Source organism: Tympanuchus pallidicinctus, unplaced genomic scaffold, assembly GCF_026119805.1.
Source record: "Tympanuchus pallidicinctus isolate F22 unplaced genomic scaffold, pur_lepc_1.0 scaffold31, whole genome shotgun sequence".
Classification (NCBI taxonomy): Eukaryota; Metazoa; Chordata; class Aves; order Galliformes; family Phasianidae; genus Tympanuchus; species Tympanuchus pallidicinctus.
This window is the reverse complement of record NW_026294749.1, coordinates 15902121-15917955: the sequence shown is the minus strand read 5'-3', so window position 1 is coordinate 15917955 and position 15835 is coordinate 15902121. Positions and strand designations below refer to the sequence as shown.

The following is a 15835-nucleotide window of genomic DNA, read 5'->3' as shown; positions in this document are numbered from 1 at the left end:
TGTAGATCAAAGCCCAACTGTAACCATAAAAAATAGCTTCTCTCTCAGAAGGATGGAAAGCCACCATGTCCAACGGTGAAAAAATGGTTTGGATGCAGAAGCAGAAGTCCTTTCACCCTCAAGGACAAAAAAGAGAACTGGAAGAGTAGCTTTTTGTTACACGTAGAAACAAGTATTTATCTCACTTGCTTATACTGAGCACACAACATTGTGATAAGACGGAGTAAAACTTGGTCAATCATGTATATGTATGTATAGCAACACATATTTTATTCTCGTAACAAGTAGTATTTATTAGGAGTTAGTCTTTAGGAGCACACAGTTTTCTGTTCAATGAATTGGGCAGCCTTAACCTTATTCAAGGCAGTAGTTAGGGGATCACAGAATCATAAAGGCTGGAAAGGATTCCCAATATCATCCAGTTCAACTGTCCCCCCATGCCAATACTGCCCACTAAAGCACATCCCTACGTAGCACAGCTGCACCTCCTTCACACAGCTGCAGGGACAGCAGCTCAGCTGCCTCACTGGCAGCCTGTTCCAGTGCCTGACCGCTCCTTTAGAGAAGATTTCCTAATATCCACCCTGACCCACAGCCCTTCTCTAGTGCTATCACTAGTTACACGAGACCCAAACCCCCAACACACACAGCTGTCAGCTGCAGAGAGCAACAGTTCTGAAGAAAACTGCTCCCCTCACCACTCGCGTTTCAGTGCCTTCACCGACATCATCGCCCTCCTTTGTACCGAGGGCCCCAAAGCAGACCCACGCTAGGAGCTGAGTACAGCACGACACCCACTGCCCTGCCCCTGCCAGCTCCACCATTTCTGATAGAAGTCAGGGTGCTGCTGGCCTTCTCAGCCCTCTGGGCACAACGCTTGCTCGACTCAGCCCAGCACTGACCACCTGCCCCAGATCGGTTTCCTTACTTTCCAGCCACTCTGCCCCTAGGCGAAGCCTGCAGGCACTGCTGGGACTGAAGTGCAGGATGCAGCACGCCCACTTGGTGAACTTCACCCCCTTGGCCTCAGCTCATCAGTCCAGAGCCCCTGCAGGGTTTTCCTACCCAAGGCAGAGGACCGCTTCACCCCACCTTGCTCTCACAGAGGTGTACGAGTGCCCTCATCCTGACCCCCACCAGAGATACTAAATGGGACCCAACACCTGAGGGACGCCCCTCGTGGAAGCAACTCCATTCACCACAACAGTCTGTTCCCAGCCCTCCAGCCCCATCTTGGTCCTGCAGCACGTCTCCGCGTCCGTGCCCCGGGCTGCCAGCTTGTCCACAGGACTGTGGGAAGAGTGATATGATGTAGTAAGGAAGGTCAAACTTCAGATGACCGGGGCTGTCTGCAGATATCTCACCTAGCTCCTGTTCTGCTCTCTTGTGGAAGGAGCACCATTTTCTTCTTCAAAACACGTTTCCTCTTAAAAAGAAACTACACATTTGATTACAGATAAAAGTTAATTCCTTCAGAAAGCAGCACACTTCAAATCACCAGGAAAGGAGGAAAAGCAAAACAAATTTCTGTAGCTTTCATAACCATTATTATACCTTTTATTTACATTTAGAAATCATGAAACTTAATAAAACCAAATGCAACTTGTACAGAAATCTTTTAACTTTTTTTTATTTATCACACATTAAAAAATGAAACACACTATACAAATGGTTTTTCCATAGCAGATTACACATGGGTCCATTCAGACTTGCTCTCAAAGTGCTGCCAACATTTCTAAGTGCTGCCAGTGATGGCAGCTGTTTATCATATAGCCAATGTATTGATTTAAATGCAGTAGCATGCAACCCTTAAATGAGAAGGGTCTGATTCCTCTCTGTTCTTAAATTAGGTTAAATGGCATTGGTGTCCATATTTACATACTTGAAATGTATCAATCCTGAGCAGTTCTGATGTAAATCTGAGACTGGCTGATGGGGAGTCCTGGTCTCAGGTATTAAAAAGGGAGGTCCAAATGGCAGCAGGTGGCTGCTATGAAGTTCCGTTGCTTTCATTCTTTCCATCACATACCTATCTGCCGAGTGCCACACAGTCAGAAAACGCTAATAAAAACATTAAGCCAAGTAACTGTAGGTGTCCTTCTCACCATCGACGCGTTCCAAGTACTCCTTCTCAATCAAGATATCAATGCATTTCTATGGGGAGAAACAAAGGTAAGTGGAGAGACACTGGCAGAACGCTTCTGGTTGCTACAAGCTTTGAACAATGCTGGCACTAAAACGCATGCCAAGCAGAAGATGGCAGCGGGCTACAGGCACAAAGAAAGTCACTCTCCTGCTTCTGACCACAGCCGAAAAGGGGACTCTCCACTACACTGCATTATGCCATTCCATGGCACTGACTTGGAGATCAATTCACTATTCTATCACTGCTGACCAACTTGGTAGTACGACTGCATCTGTTTAACTTTTTATTTGCTGAGCATTCACTAAGGATTGCTGCTGTAGTAACTAGTTGCCTAGAATAACTTGTCTGCATGCATCTCTTTCAGCATCAATGCCTGGTTTGGTAATGGCTCTCCACTCTCTGTTCCTTGCTCCACCTGTCCCTCTGAGACGGAAAAAAGCATCCTTGACAATGCTAAACCAAACAATCGTGAAGCCATAATTAAACCATAACCCTCCCCAACATTTTTATTCTTGAGGAGATTAGGAAACTAATATATTAACCAGGCCTGCAAAGAGGTGGAACTTGCACAACTGTGAGCGCAAGTGAGTAAGCATGGAGTAGAGGCTACTGCATGCTGGCGCTGATTCAAAACTACAACAGTTTGAGGAATCGTAAGAAATCTGCATTTTTCTGCTAAAAATATTTACTGCTTAGTTGCAACTTTGAAATCTGTTTCTACCCATTTCATCTTTTTAGAATTATACAACTTCCCATGTTGGAAGAGACCCTTAAGGACCATCATGTCAACTGCTGGCTCCACACAGGACAACCCCAAAAAATCAGACCATGTGTCTGAGAGCACTGCCCAGACACTTCTTGCACTCTGGGAAGCTCAGTGCTGTGACCACTTCCCTGGTGAGGCTGTTCCAGTGCCCAACCACCCCTTTGGTGAAGAAACTTCACCTGATACCCAACCTGAATTACCCACCACAGCTTCATGCTGTTCCCCTCAGGTTCTATTGCTGGTCACCAGAGAAATCAGTGCCTTTTCTGCTGCTGCCCCTTTGTGAGGAAGCTGCAGGTCATGATGAGGTCTCCCCACAGTCTCTTCTTATCCACACTTAAAACTTCAGCCCCTCACAGAACGGCCAGGGTTGGAAGGGACCTCAACTCCAACCCCCACGCCACACGCAGGGCCACCAACCTCCTTATTCCATACCAGCCCAGCTGCCCAGGGCCCCATCCATGGCCTTGAACACCTCCAGGGATGGACAGGGCATCCATAGCCTCTCTGCACCACTCTCTCTCTAAAGAACTTCCCCCTGACATCCAACCATCCAGGCCCCATCTTTGCAGCCCTCATTTGGGCACTGATAGCTTTGTGTCCTTTTTACACTGTGACACCCAAAGCTGCACCCAGTGCTCAAGGTAAGGCTGCACCAGTGCAGAACAGAGCAGGGCAAATCACTTCCTTTGATGGCTAGCAATGTTGCACTTGATGCACCCCGGTATATGGTTAGCCTTCCTGGCTGCCTGGGCACACTGTTCAACTTGCTGTCAACCAAGACCCTCAAATCCCTCTCAGCAGGGCTGCCCTCCAGCACTGCAGTGAGGCTGTCAGGCCTATGACTGCCAGAATCTTCTTTCTCGCCATTCCTGAAAACTGGAACGTTTGCCAGCTTCCAGTCAACTGAGACCTCTCCAGATTCCTGAGGCTGTTGGAAAATAATTGAGACAGGTCTCACGATGGCATCAGCCAGCACTCTGAGTACCCTGGGATGAATTCCATCAGGTCCAGTAAGCTTATCTGCATCCATGTGGAGCAGAACAGCTCACACAAGTTCAACTTCCAGCAAACTCTGATCGCTCCCACAGTCAGACCTCCAGCCCAACTGGGGCACCTGGAGTGCTGGAGCTCATCATTAGTGATGAAGACAAAGGCCAAGACTGCATTAGACTATGCCCCATCTGTAAAATGACCATTCCCAACAAAATAATGTTCTCTCTGGTTCTCCCCTTTTGCTGGTAATGTATTTAGTTAGTATTGGCCAGCCTCAACTTGTAACCAAGATTCAGCCAAGAATTTTCTCTCTACAAAGGCATGTGGTGTCCCTGTAATATTCCCACATTACTTCCCCTTGCTTTTAATGATCATACACTTCTTTTCCTGCCTAAGGTTCTCTAGAAGAACAACGCTGTTCAGCCAAGCTGAAAATGACCAGCACTAATGAACCCAAATGCCTTCAAAAGCAGTTTCCCAGAGGACTTTACTAACTATTTACCTGAGCTGCCTGAAATCTGCTCTCCCCACATTCTGGGTTGAAGTTTTGGTGGCAGTTTTCCTCCAGTCAGCAAGGATTTAAAATTCAACTGCTTCACGGTCACTATGACGATGATAGCACCAAACACCTCTTGACTCATGAGATCTCTGTTCACAAACAACAGATCTAGGAGGGCACCTTTATTCATCAGCTTCCACATCAGGTAATTGCTATCCAAGTGTTTTAGGAACCTCCTGGACCTGCTTGTATCAGCTGTGTGGTGTTCTCAGTTAATGCCTGAGAAACTGAGGTGCCCCATAAGGGATGAGGACAGTTGATCTAGAGGCTTTCCTTAGTTTCGTAAAGAATAATTCATTGGTGTTGTCATACTGGCTGGGTGGTCTACAGCAAAATCCCAAAATAACACCTCCTTTATTTGCTTATCCTTTAATCTTGACCCACAGGCTCTCAACCACACCATTCCCAATGACAGATCTGCACAGCCCATCCGCATCATTACAAAAAGCAGCCCCTCGTCACCTCACTCGCCCTGCCTGTCTCTTCTGAAGAGCCTCTAACTGTCCAGAGACTATCACTCACTAGATTCTTCCCACCAGATTTCAATTATGCCAATGATGTCGTAGCTCTGGGCAGAGCCAAGACTTCCAGCCTTTTCTGCCTGTTGCTCATGCTGCATGCCATTAGTGCAGATGTATTTCAGATGTGCTTCATTGTACCTGGCACCTCATGAAGCAGAACGAAGGATCTCACTGGCATGCAGTACCTCTGAGTGGGAGTGGCATGACGTTCCATAGTATATCATCAGCAGGCTTGGTTTTAACCCTTTCACCCTTCAAAACTATCAGCCCTGCTAACATCTACGCAAAAATCCCCTTCTCCCCTCTGAGTGAGGTGCATCCATCAGGCACTAGCAAGCCCTGTGTCATGTAGACCTCCTTGTGATTAAGAAACCAAAAACGCTTTTGGTAGCACCAGCCTAAGAACCACATACTGACATTCTGGGTCTGCCTGCTCCTTTCAGTATTTATCCCTGCTACTGGAAGGACAGAGAAGAACTACCTGCACACTCAATCCTTTAACCGATTGTCCCAAAGCCCTCAAGTCCCTTTTGACTGTCGTTGGACCTGTCTTAGCTACTTCATCACTGCCAAGGTGAAAAACAAATAATAGGTAATTGAGCAGCTGTAATACCTGAGTGACTTTTCCAGTGATGATTCTTACCCAGGCCCAAGGGAAGCAGCAGACTTCTCTATGGTTTGGGCCCGGGCAGCACAACAGGCCTTCTTTTCACGCAGAAAAGAATCATTTGCAGAAAAAGCCCTTTTTGCTTTTTTTTTAATGGAGTTGTTGTGATATGGGGAGCAGGTTGATTTGCCCTAGGAGACCCCTCCAACTCAGATGCACCTTCATCCACACAGTCATTTGCTTATCCCGAAGGTGTAAGGGCATCTGGGAAAGCGAGGTAGACACAAAACGTCTGCTGCCCTAAGCAGAAACTTGCTTCCATTATTCCCCCACCTCATAGACCTCTTTTTTTTCTGCTGTGGGGAGAGCAGAGAAACCCTTATTTCTTGAGTGGCTGATGAATCTGTTTCAGGAGTGACAGAGTACCATTCTGTTGTATCTCCTTTTCTGACTTCCTAACGCTCCTCAGCCTGCCCACATCCTCCCAGAGCTCTACCAACAGGATAAGCATCTCTTTAACCTGGGTACTTTTCCCACAGGTGTACTCACTGCCACCAACAGCTACTGGCTGAAGACTCACACCCTGTGCCTGAGACCTGGATGGCCACATGTTCCCTTGGGAGCTCTGAGTGGCTTCATTGCTCCCTCTGGCTTGAGAGGCCACGAGGCACAGAGGACATGGCTCTCTTCTGGATGGATGCCACGGTGGAACTCCGGACAAGCAGATTACAGCCACTGCTAGAACCACAGCGACAGCACCCTCCCACATGAAGTGCCAAGCCAACCGCCACGACTTTGAAGATGCTGTTTTTAGTTTCCTTTTCTAATTCAGAAAGATTCCTCACCACAAGGAACACAGGGTTAGAGCAATAACTCTCACATACCTTAATTACTGGAACGCGTGGCTTGAACCTCGAGGACAGCTGTGTTAACACTTCTCCAAGTAGTTGCTGGTGTTTTAGAACCTTCCTCATTTTCATGATTCTTACAATAGCAGCCTGCACAGCAAAGTCAGAAAGAGATGCTTGGGAGCTTGTCCTGCATAAAGCTATTTTATTTCTTCAGTGGATCAGATCTACGACCATGGCAGCATTATAAACACAACTTCAGCAGGAGGCGGGGATAAACTTATCTACTGCAGGGAAAGGCAATGGCAGACAACCAGCTCTAACCTACCCAAAAAAGGGTGACAATCCAGTTACAGGAAAAGATTTGCTTACCCACCCCAAGGATCAGGGCTCACCAAACACTCCAAAAGGAGGGATCTCCAGGTAGACAGCAGTCCCTTGTGGCAGCCAGCCCTTAAATGAGGCTTAGGGTGGGGTGGAACCTGAACTGCTTTTGCCTGTGCTCCCAGGGCTGGCTGTGTCCTTTCACTTGGGGCTCAATCACTAGTTCAGGCCTTGATTTAGCAACTCCCATACACTACAGAGCGCCAACTATTCACACTGATTTTGAGAACTCAGATTTTACACAGAATACAGTCTACAGTGTTTCTCACATAGGAATTTTAAGAACCATGTTACTTAAGATCAGTAAGAATAACAGTACCACCACTAACAAAAAAAATTGTATAACATGAAATATCACTGATATATTTAACCTTACTGTGACATTCTTTTAGTAGAACATTTGTAATCTCAGGGCAATTGGACAACATCCCCATTGATGTGCATTTGGTTAGCCCTGAGGAGGAAAGGCAGCTAGAACTTGGTCTCTGAATGCCCCTTCCAATTGAACTACCCTATTCAATCTGCTTTCTGTGCCCCCTCTACTTCTTAAGTACTTCTAAATGAAGTGACAAAAAATACCTTCAAGTTCATCTAACCCAGTATTTCCAATTTTCAGTTAGAACAGAAGTGTCATGAGCAAATGCATCCGCAGAACCCAAATACCAGCACGTTAAAACAATGTGGAGAGCAGTATCACAGTATGTCTTTCTACACTTTCTGTTACAGACTGGAAGAAACTTTAAAACTGTAATATATTTTTAAACTTCAGCCTATTACATTGGAATGCTATACTGCTTTTAGTTCTCTGCAGTCTGCCTCATTAGGGAATTATAAAGTTGAAATTCTGTGCATATTGTGCAGCAGAATCCTGCAGTGTAAGTCACCTGAATCAGTAGTTTCCTATCTTCCTCTATATTTTTGTGTGTAGTTTCTTGCTCCTGCTTCTGCTCAGTTTTCATTGGCACATTGATGTTCACCCTTAACTTTTTGCTGCAAAGAAAAACAGAAGTTAATCAAATAAATCAGCCTATTTCCAAACTAAAAAAACCCACAAAGATCTCACCTAAACAACTTACACACCACACTATCAGAATTTTACAAGGAAAGTGGACTTCGACATTCCCAAAAGTTTTAGACAATATCATTCAAGTTAAATAAAAGAACAAACAAACAAACCCAGAAACTCCAAATGTCTATTTGGTTGTTGGCCATGTATTCCATGGCTTACTGAATACAACGCACTCATCTGTCAGGTCGAATCAGAACTGCACAGTTACACTGATTTGAATGATTTCTATGTCTAGTGAGAAGCTTCTAATCAGTGAACACAGAAAAGGAAGTCGGTAGAAATAAAGCCACCATTTTAATTTACATTTGGATTACGACAGCAGAGAAGATAACTAACTGCGACGTGAAGAAAATAATGTATTCTATAGAACTGAGTCATGCCTTTTGCACACTCTGCAGTGCCCAGAGCTGTGCCATCACTGTATGTACCACACACCATCCCACATCAGAAGTGGGGAATAAGCCACGGGACCACGGCACTCAAGAGTGTGGCCAGTCAGCCATACTTCGAAGTGCTGCAGAGGGGAGAGGAGCCAATACTTATTCAGCATCATCTCGTGAGCCGTAACTGAAGCCTCCAACACACACGGTGCAGCAATACTTGAGCGCTTCCTTTATTACACTCCTGTAACTGACAGCGCATACGCTCAAACCCTCAGTTACTGGTCAAAGGGTAGAAGTGGATGAAGGATGCAACAAGGGCAGGTTTAAAATGCTTCTTTTACTTGAGATTTCATCTTCCTGGAGAACTGAATTTCTCACTGAATGCACGTCTGTGCTCTGGTTAGCACGGTAAAAAAGTCACCAGGGTGTTGAGAGCAGCTTAAAATACACGCACGTTAAGAGGTAAGAAAATCTACTGAGATTCATGTCTAAGTTATCACAGACTTTGCTCTCCGAAGTTCTGAAATGAGCCTGCTGATGTTCTTACGTTATCTCTACTGCATGAATATCCAAGTGCTTGGCCTTGGACGACCTCCGAATATGAAGCATTCTGCTGACTGCATTTAAGTCATGCACCTGATAAATTATGCAAAAAATACACAAGGTGCAAGGAAAACATTAAGGTCATGACAGCACTTGTGACAAAATCAAAGTCAGATAGCTCAGATCTTCCCTATTTCCCTATTAGCCATCTGTCTCCTCTGGAGCTGATATGGGGATCCATATCTGAATAGGTACTTGAACTCAGGAGCTTTCACTTCAGGAATATCAAATTCTACTAACGTTTCAAAAGCAAACAAGGTGCTACCCATACTATCCAACAGTACGTAGCTGAAGTTTTTCCCTTACTTTTTATAACCAAGATACAGCTTTATTAAGGTATCTGGTTTTAGCTCCACCTCATCAACATTTGCATTTTCATCTTCCAAAACCTGGAACAAAATAAACAAACGTGTTAATCAGTACATTTTGCCGACTGTTAAGCAAACCATAAAAAAAGCAAGAGGTACTTACAAGTAATTTTGATTTCAACAGTATCTGTAGAACTTGTGCCAAGATATCCTACAAAATTACAGAAAACATCAGCACAGCCAGCCAGTCATCTCCTTTCCTTTCCATAAATTAAAATCCTTTAATAAGAATACACAGATTTACACTAAGAACTACTGAGGGCAGAACACCATAAAATGAGCCTGGAAAGCAATAAAAAACATACTTCACAGAAAAAAAAATGTAGTGAGCCATCTTGGGTGTTAGGACATAGGACCCTTCAACTGGCAACTACCATTAAATTCTTTATGAAGACTAATTCCAAACAACAGATTCTCCCAGTTGTTGTGCTATAAATCTGCTTGCAAATCATGCCTAAGCTTAAGAAATCATTTTTCTCCTAGCCATGTAAGTGTAAGCACCATGGCAAACTTAAGCCTCAAGAAGTAAGCACCTTCTGTTTTCTGATCAATATATTTTTCTTTTCTTCAGTACAGTAGGAGGTTGGTTCTGCTTACTTTCACTAGTCAGTCACCCAGATGGCTACACCAGTCCAAGTCTTCTGGGCTTCATGTTGCTAGGTTTCATCTGTATGGAGTTTTATTCTGCTCCAACTACAATCTGCACCAAACGCTTATTCTATATATAATAATATGTTTGCATCTATCTACAGAAATCTGCAAAAAGGCATCTGTAATAAATGGCAATCCTGTGGAAGACTCGTGTATTCACTATAAACTAACCGCAGTGACTCGCTAGATGTGCATTTCTGAAATTAAAAATTAAAAATCCACCTGACTAGGGATTGCCAAGCTTTCCAGGAGTCCCAGCAGACCTGATTCAGTACTACTAAGAAAAGACACAAATGCCAAATAAACGTTGGGTCACAAAAGCTACTTGGGAAGAAGAAGAGGCGAACCTTTTCTACAGGAGACAGTGAACTTATGACATACAGATCTTGGTATGATCACGTACATAACCCTTGAAATGCAGAAAACAGAAACGCAAAACAGTCTAAAATTTTTAGAAAAAATGCTGTTCCTCCTATAGTGACATCTTATTAAACACCAGGGGTCAGCATGAAGCTACACAATTCATTCTAGTGACAAGGCAGACTAAGATTTACCAAAGGCTAAGCAGTTAGTAATTACACGAAAGTAAACCAGGGAAGCACATCTGCACCTTTAGGACAGAAACCAATTCTGGCTCCAAGCATATCTAAACACAATTTCTTACAATAGCAGGAAGAGCCCTGATGACCAAAAGTGCAGTTAAATGTGCAAAGGCACTACCATTTTTATTTGAGTACTGTCTGTCAACTGCTGCACGGTGTAGGCATCTTCTGTGTTGTACTGCAGTAAAATTGCCATCTGGAATGTGGATGCCTACCAGATACAAAAATCAGAATATGAGAAAGTACACACATACTTACTGAACTCGAGCAGTTTGAAATGCACCAGTGTAAAAGTACACACTGAAATAACTGGACAAAGGAAAATAACCAGCTAGTGCTGATCACTGCACACACAGTACAGATACTATTTATACAACCAGAACTCCATCTTCCAGCATCACTTAAACATAAAGACTAATATTCTGAGCATTTAACTAGCTGCAGACACTTCATAATATCTTTTCCTCTACCACTCCCTCACTCTTACTCATTTAATATTCATTAAATACCTACACAGACTACTGAATTAATCTTCACAACCCTACTAGATCTAGAAGAATAACAAAACCAAATTTATAAGCGAGCAGCTATCAGTAGCTTATCAAACCTATCGCCACTGACTTAACATATGTTGATTAGAAAAGTTCAGAGACTGATATTATCTTGCTTCTTCTCACAGTTGTGAGCTCTCCTGCTTTTTGAGAGAACGCACACAGAAGCATGACATACAAGATGTCTTTCACAAAGAGGTCACAGTTGCCTCACACAGCGCAGCCTGAAAACCATTTAAGCCAAAAGTAATATGTCAGATTTCTAAGTCAAATTTATGTTAAACGGATCTTAAGTAATATCATAGTAAATACAGCAGAGATATCATAAAGGTTCTATGTATCGTAACACCAAGAACTTTGGTTTTTTTTTTGTTTGTTTGTTTTTTGTTTTTTTGTTTTTTTTGTTTTTTTTTAAACAAAGCCAGTAGCATTATTCATGTGAGTAAACCAAATGAATGCCTGGTAGTTAAACGTGTATACATACACATACACATTAATGCAACAATTAGGGAAATGAATATTTTGACATACAAATATAAGACTGCTCAACTCACTGTATCATCATCTACAATTCATTTGTGTGGGGGCATAGGTATTCCACATGAACTCTGCTACTTAACTAACTACATACTTCACTGTTGTAAACATTTAAAAATTTATCTATGCCATCATTCCTTACTGTGAAGAAAACCACTTATCTCCAAATGAGGATTAAAGAGACTGAGCAGCTCATTCCCAGCGCATGAAAGCAGCAGAGTGTGAATGCAAGCCTCCTAAGCAATCACTGCAATCAGCTCTGAGACTGCAATCACCACCAAGTGTTGCTACTGACACAACCCTATTCTTACCTGTAATGTGTATCTATTTTTGAAACAGTTGGTAACCAGTTCCCCTTTGGAAAGCTGATACAACCACGTTAATTTTCTTCCACTGTGACGACTGGCATAAAATGCAGTAAATCTCTGATAGCTCCGTTCTAACTGTATAAAAAAGAACAAGAAAACCAAGAATGCTATTTTCCTTCACCCACTACTAGAACATGCTGCAGAACAACACAGGAACAGGAATTAAATCTGATCACTCCATACTGCCATACTGTTTGAAATTAAAAACATTCACGTTCTTCAGACTGAACGGTAACTTCCCTTTTTAAAAGCATCACTAACAATAAAAATCTAAATAAGAATCTAAATTTCATTGTTTCCTTATGGAACAAGAGGCAAGATGAGGTGATTTAACTACCATGATACTGCACTGATAGCAGCGAAATTCATGTATTAAACGTTCATGTCTTACCTATTTTCAATAGCGCTCCATAGAAAACCAATGGTTACAGTATCCAAACAGTTTGCTGGACAGAGCAGGAGCAACTACCAAGGAAGTTTCTCACACAGAAGTATATTAAAATACGCTAACAAATTTTTCAATTACTACATAATGCTTTGAAATATCATTAATCACAACCTTTCTACAGGAGAAGGAAGCTAGGTGTTTCACACAAATTCCTCCTGCTACCTTTACTCATTTGTCTTGCTCCAAACATTCTTCAGCCAAGAGACAAATACAAAATAGGCATACAAAGCTTCCAGACAAAAAAGAACCTTCTAATCCTCTCTGATACACCAAAAAAAACCACAAAAAACCACATGGACATGTTTAGCCTGGTAACTTCCTTTCTTGTTTATTAATTCCATTCCTCAGTTGAATAAAGTTCAGAACCTTACCTCAGAGGGCAGAGCAAACGTGCAAGACTGCTGAAATGGCCATGATCCAGAACTCAGTACCTGTATGCTGAAATCCACTGGAAGGGAGAGGAATGCACATTAGTAGGACAAACTGCCTTATCATCCTTGCTTCCACTTGCTGCTCAAATTTGAGTTCTAACACAAGGACAGGAAATGGTTCTGTCCTGCTCGAACTACCATAGTGAAAAATCATTCAACAACGTATCTTTTTTTCTTTATTCAGACCATGGAACAGAGGAATTCATACAAGATGATGGAGAAAGCTAAGTAAGTGTAGGTTTTCTATGACAGTCATTCAATTTTCTCCTTTGCAGAAATTTTTAGCCTGTTTCTATCCCAACAACAGACTGCTCACCTAACATACAAATTTATGTGTATTGAAAATGCATCACAATATATGTTGGCAAGAACAAAAAAACCACACAGTTAAATTTGTGAGACATTTTGGATATGTTAGCAAGTATAATGCAAGAAAACTAAATAAAATTTAAGCCTGAAAATACTGTAATGTAATCCAACAAATAGTTACTGGTTTCTGAAAGGGTTTGTTTCAGTATACTTCAATTAACAGACTTTCTTCCAAAACAAAGCAATAAAGCTTTCTAACAATCTAAAACACAGCACCTTTTTTAAAATGCTTTTATTGAAGATAGCTTAAGCTATGTTGTGCTCAAAAGCAAAACCTTTAAAACCATTAAAAAAAGACAGGATTCAACTTGATTTTATGCACCTAATCATGACCTGCAAAAGCTATGAAGAGTTACCAGACAATAAAATACAGACCTAAAAAGTCTAATATAAAATCTATCTTGGTCAAAATAATAACTCTAAACTTTGGGGATTGTGATGTGCCAATTAAGTATTACCCTCACATAATTAGCTTTTATGTGTAGAAAGAAGACAAAACTAGAAGTACTCAAAAGTAACATAAGCAAACATATATCTTACAATCCAGTGGTTCTGAATTGGTCAGGTGCTTTTTAAATTGCTCATTCAAGTCCTTGCTTACACCAATATCTTGGAACATCCGCTGCAGCTTGGACGTATATTCAAAACCACAAGCTTGCTGGATTTAAAAAAGAATAAAAGAACATATGTCAGCAAGATGCAATTTGACAACAAAGAATGAAAACAAAGACTTCCGAAAGGAGCCCGTCTTCTTAAAGAAATGTACAAAGCTCAGTGTTTCTCTTACTCAAATCCCAACTATATGCTCTTCATCAGAAGCTGAAAACTGTTTTAAAAATGGGAAAAGCACATAATGAAACAGACAACTAAAAGATCATTGCATCTTGTTTGACTTTGTACAAACAAGGGTTAATTAAATCACGTTATTAATTTGGATAACAATATCTAAGTCATCAATTGGATAAGAATATATCTAATCCCAATCTGACAGATCTGCATTCCAAGTTCACAGGAGTTTAAATTAAAAAAAAAATAAAAAAAATAAAAAAATCAGAAGTGGAAGAGAACTAGATGTGTACTTATTTGGTTGTGCATGACACGAGAAAAAGCATGAAATGAAAGTACATACACCAGTGCATTCCATGGCAGTGTGAAGACGTGCAACCCGTGATTGTCACGGGACAATCACGAATACTCACTTTAAGTTTAGAGATCATGCTTGCCTCAGCATCATCACTAGCACTGTTCTGATGTACAAGTCTTTTTGCAAGCATTTTAGCATAGAATTTCTGAAACACATCTTTATCTTCAATGTACTTGAAGACAACCATCTGGAAAAATAAAAGGTAAGTTGTAACAAATAAAAGTACATATTTGTAGTGAAAAAACTGTAAGAGTATCTGCTTCTTTAGCAGGCCAAATCTGGACACAGCTTGAGGCTTTTTTTTGTGTGACTTTAAAAAAAAAAAATCAATAAAGTTTAAAACACATTAACTGTATATTCCAAATCAACAGTCTAATTTATTCAAAAATCTACATAGCCACAAATATTATTATATAAGAATATATTGCAGAAACTACCTATACACACATATATAAAAAACTGAAGTTAGTAGAAATTCCCCCTAATTGCTTTAAACACACTAAGTAATTTGCATTAAAATAAAACACAACTAGTCTCACAGATATGAAGATTATTACTGAAAAGCTACTGAAATCAAGCATAGAAGGAAAAGGTTTGATCCCATCTGATTTATGACTGACAAATATTACTGACTTGAGAGAACTTAAGCTGAACAGATATTTACAGATATCTTACCACTTGATTGAGTGTATCTTCCAATTCTGCTTCTTCTGGATTCTTTGAGCTGCAATGAAAAAGTGCATTTTTTTCCCATGATTCTGCAAATTGCTATATTAAATCAACTTGAAGGAAGTACGTGGAAATTATTTCATAAATGAATACAAATTGAATCGTTTGGGGACTTCCTGATAGTCTGATACTTCTCAGGATTTCTGGTCTTAGATTTCTTTTTCTTTCTGCTTTCTTACCTGCTGCTAAACTTATGAAAGGTAACACAGAGAAAACTGCTCAGAGAGCTGGGTCTTGACTGGTTGTCATGGTTTTATGATTTTTGGTCATCAGTATTCCACACCATAACATCATGTAATGCACTGGGGGTGGGGTTTGATATCTGCCGAATGTTCGTCCGTCGGAGAAGAACTACATTTCCCCAGGAGGCTTTGCGGTCAGCAAGGGGATATAACTCCAAGCAAGGTCACCTGAGCTCTTCTTCTTCACCTGCTCTTGGCTGTCTGCGCTTCGCCGCCTGCGTTTCGCCATCTGCACTTCAGTCACTCAACTGGACTGCACTTCTCACCCCAGCATTGTGGTGAGGTCTATACAATTCAAACAGACTCTCTCTCTCTCTCTCTCTCTCTCTCTCTCTCTCTTTGTATTTTACTAATACTATATTTAGTAAAATCATTTGTTCCACCTCACATCAGTGCTGTTGTTTTTCAAGTATTTTGGGGTCCCCTGCTTCCCTTTCCCAGAGGCGCGGATCCGCAGATTCCTCCGCCCTGCTGGTCACGGAACTGGGCCGGACCAGCCCATAAACCGTTGAC

The 15835-nt window shown here is 41.7% G+C and overlaps 1 protein-coding gene across 2 annotated transcripts in view; it reads right to left on the bottom strand.

The window, feature by feature from the left end:
- Positions 1-1616: 1616 nt before the first annotated feature.
- CUL1 (cullin 1) overlaps positions 1617-15835 on the bottom strand; it is a 46483-nt gene continuing 32264 nt past the window's right edge. The window contains exons 12-22 of one of the 2 annotated variants that reach the window (XM_052697672.1): positions 15027-15075; positions 14407-14538; positions 13748-13865; positions 12779-12855; positions 11903-12034; positions 10622-10714; positions 9354-9401; positions 9189-9271; positions 7712-7817; positions 6480-6593; positions 1617-2154 (exon numbers count right to left, since the gene is read on the bottom strand). In XM_052697672.1, coding sequence (XP_052553632.1) covers positions 2074-2154; positions 6480-6593; positions 7712-7817; positions 9189-9271; positions 9354-9401; positions 10622-10714; positions 11903-12034; positions 12779-12855; positions 13748-13865; positions 14407-14538; positions 15027-15075 — 1033 coding nt within the window. In that variant the 3' untranslated portion in view covers positions 1617-2073. The remainder of the gene's footprint in view (positions 2155-6479; positions 6594-7711; positions 7818-9188; positions 9272-9353; positions 9402-10621; positions 10715-11902; positions 12035-12778; positions 12856-13747; positions 13866-14406; positions 14539-15026; positions 15076-15835) is intronic. The other variant, XM_052697673.1, reaches the window with a different exon arrangement.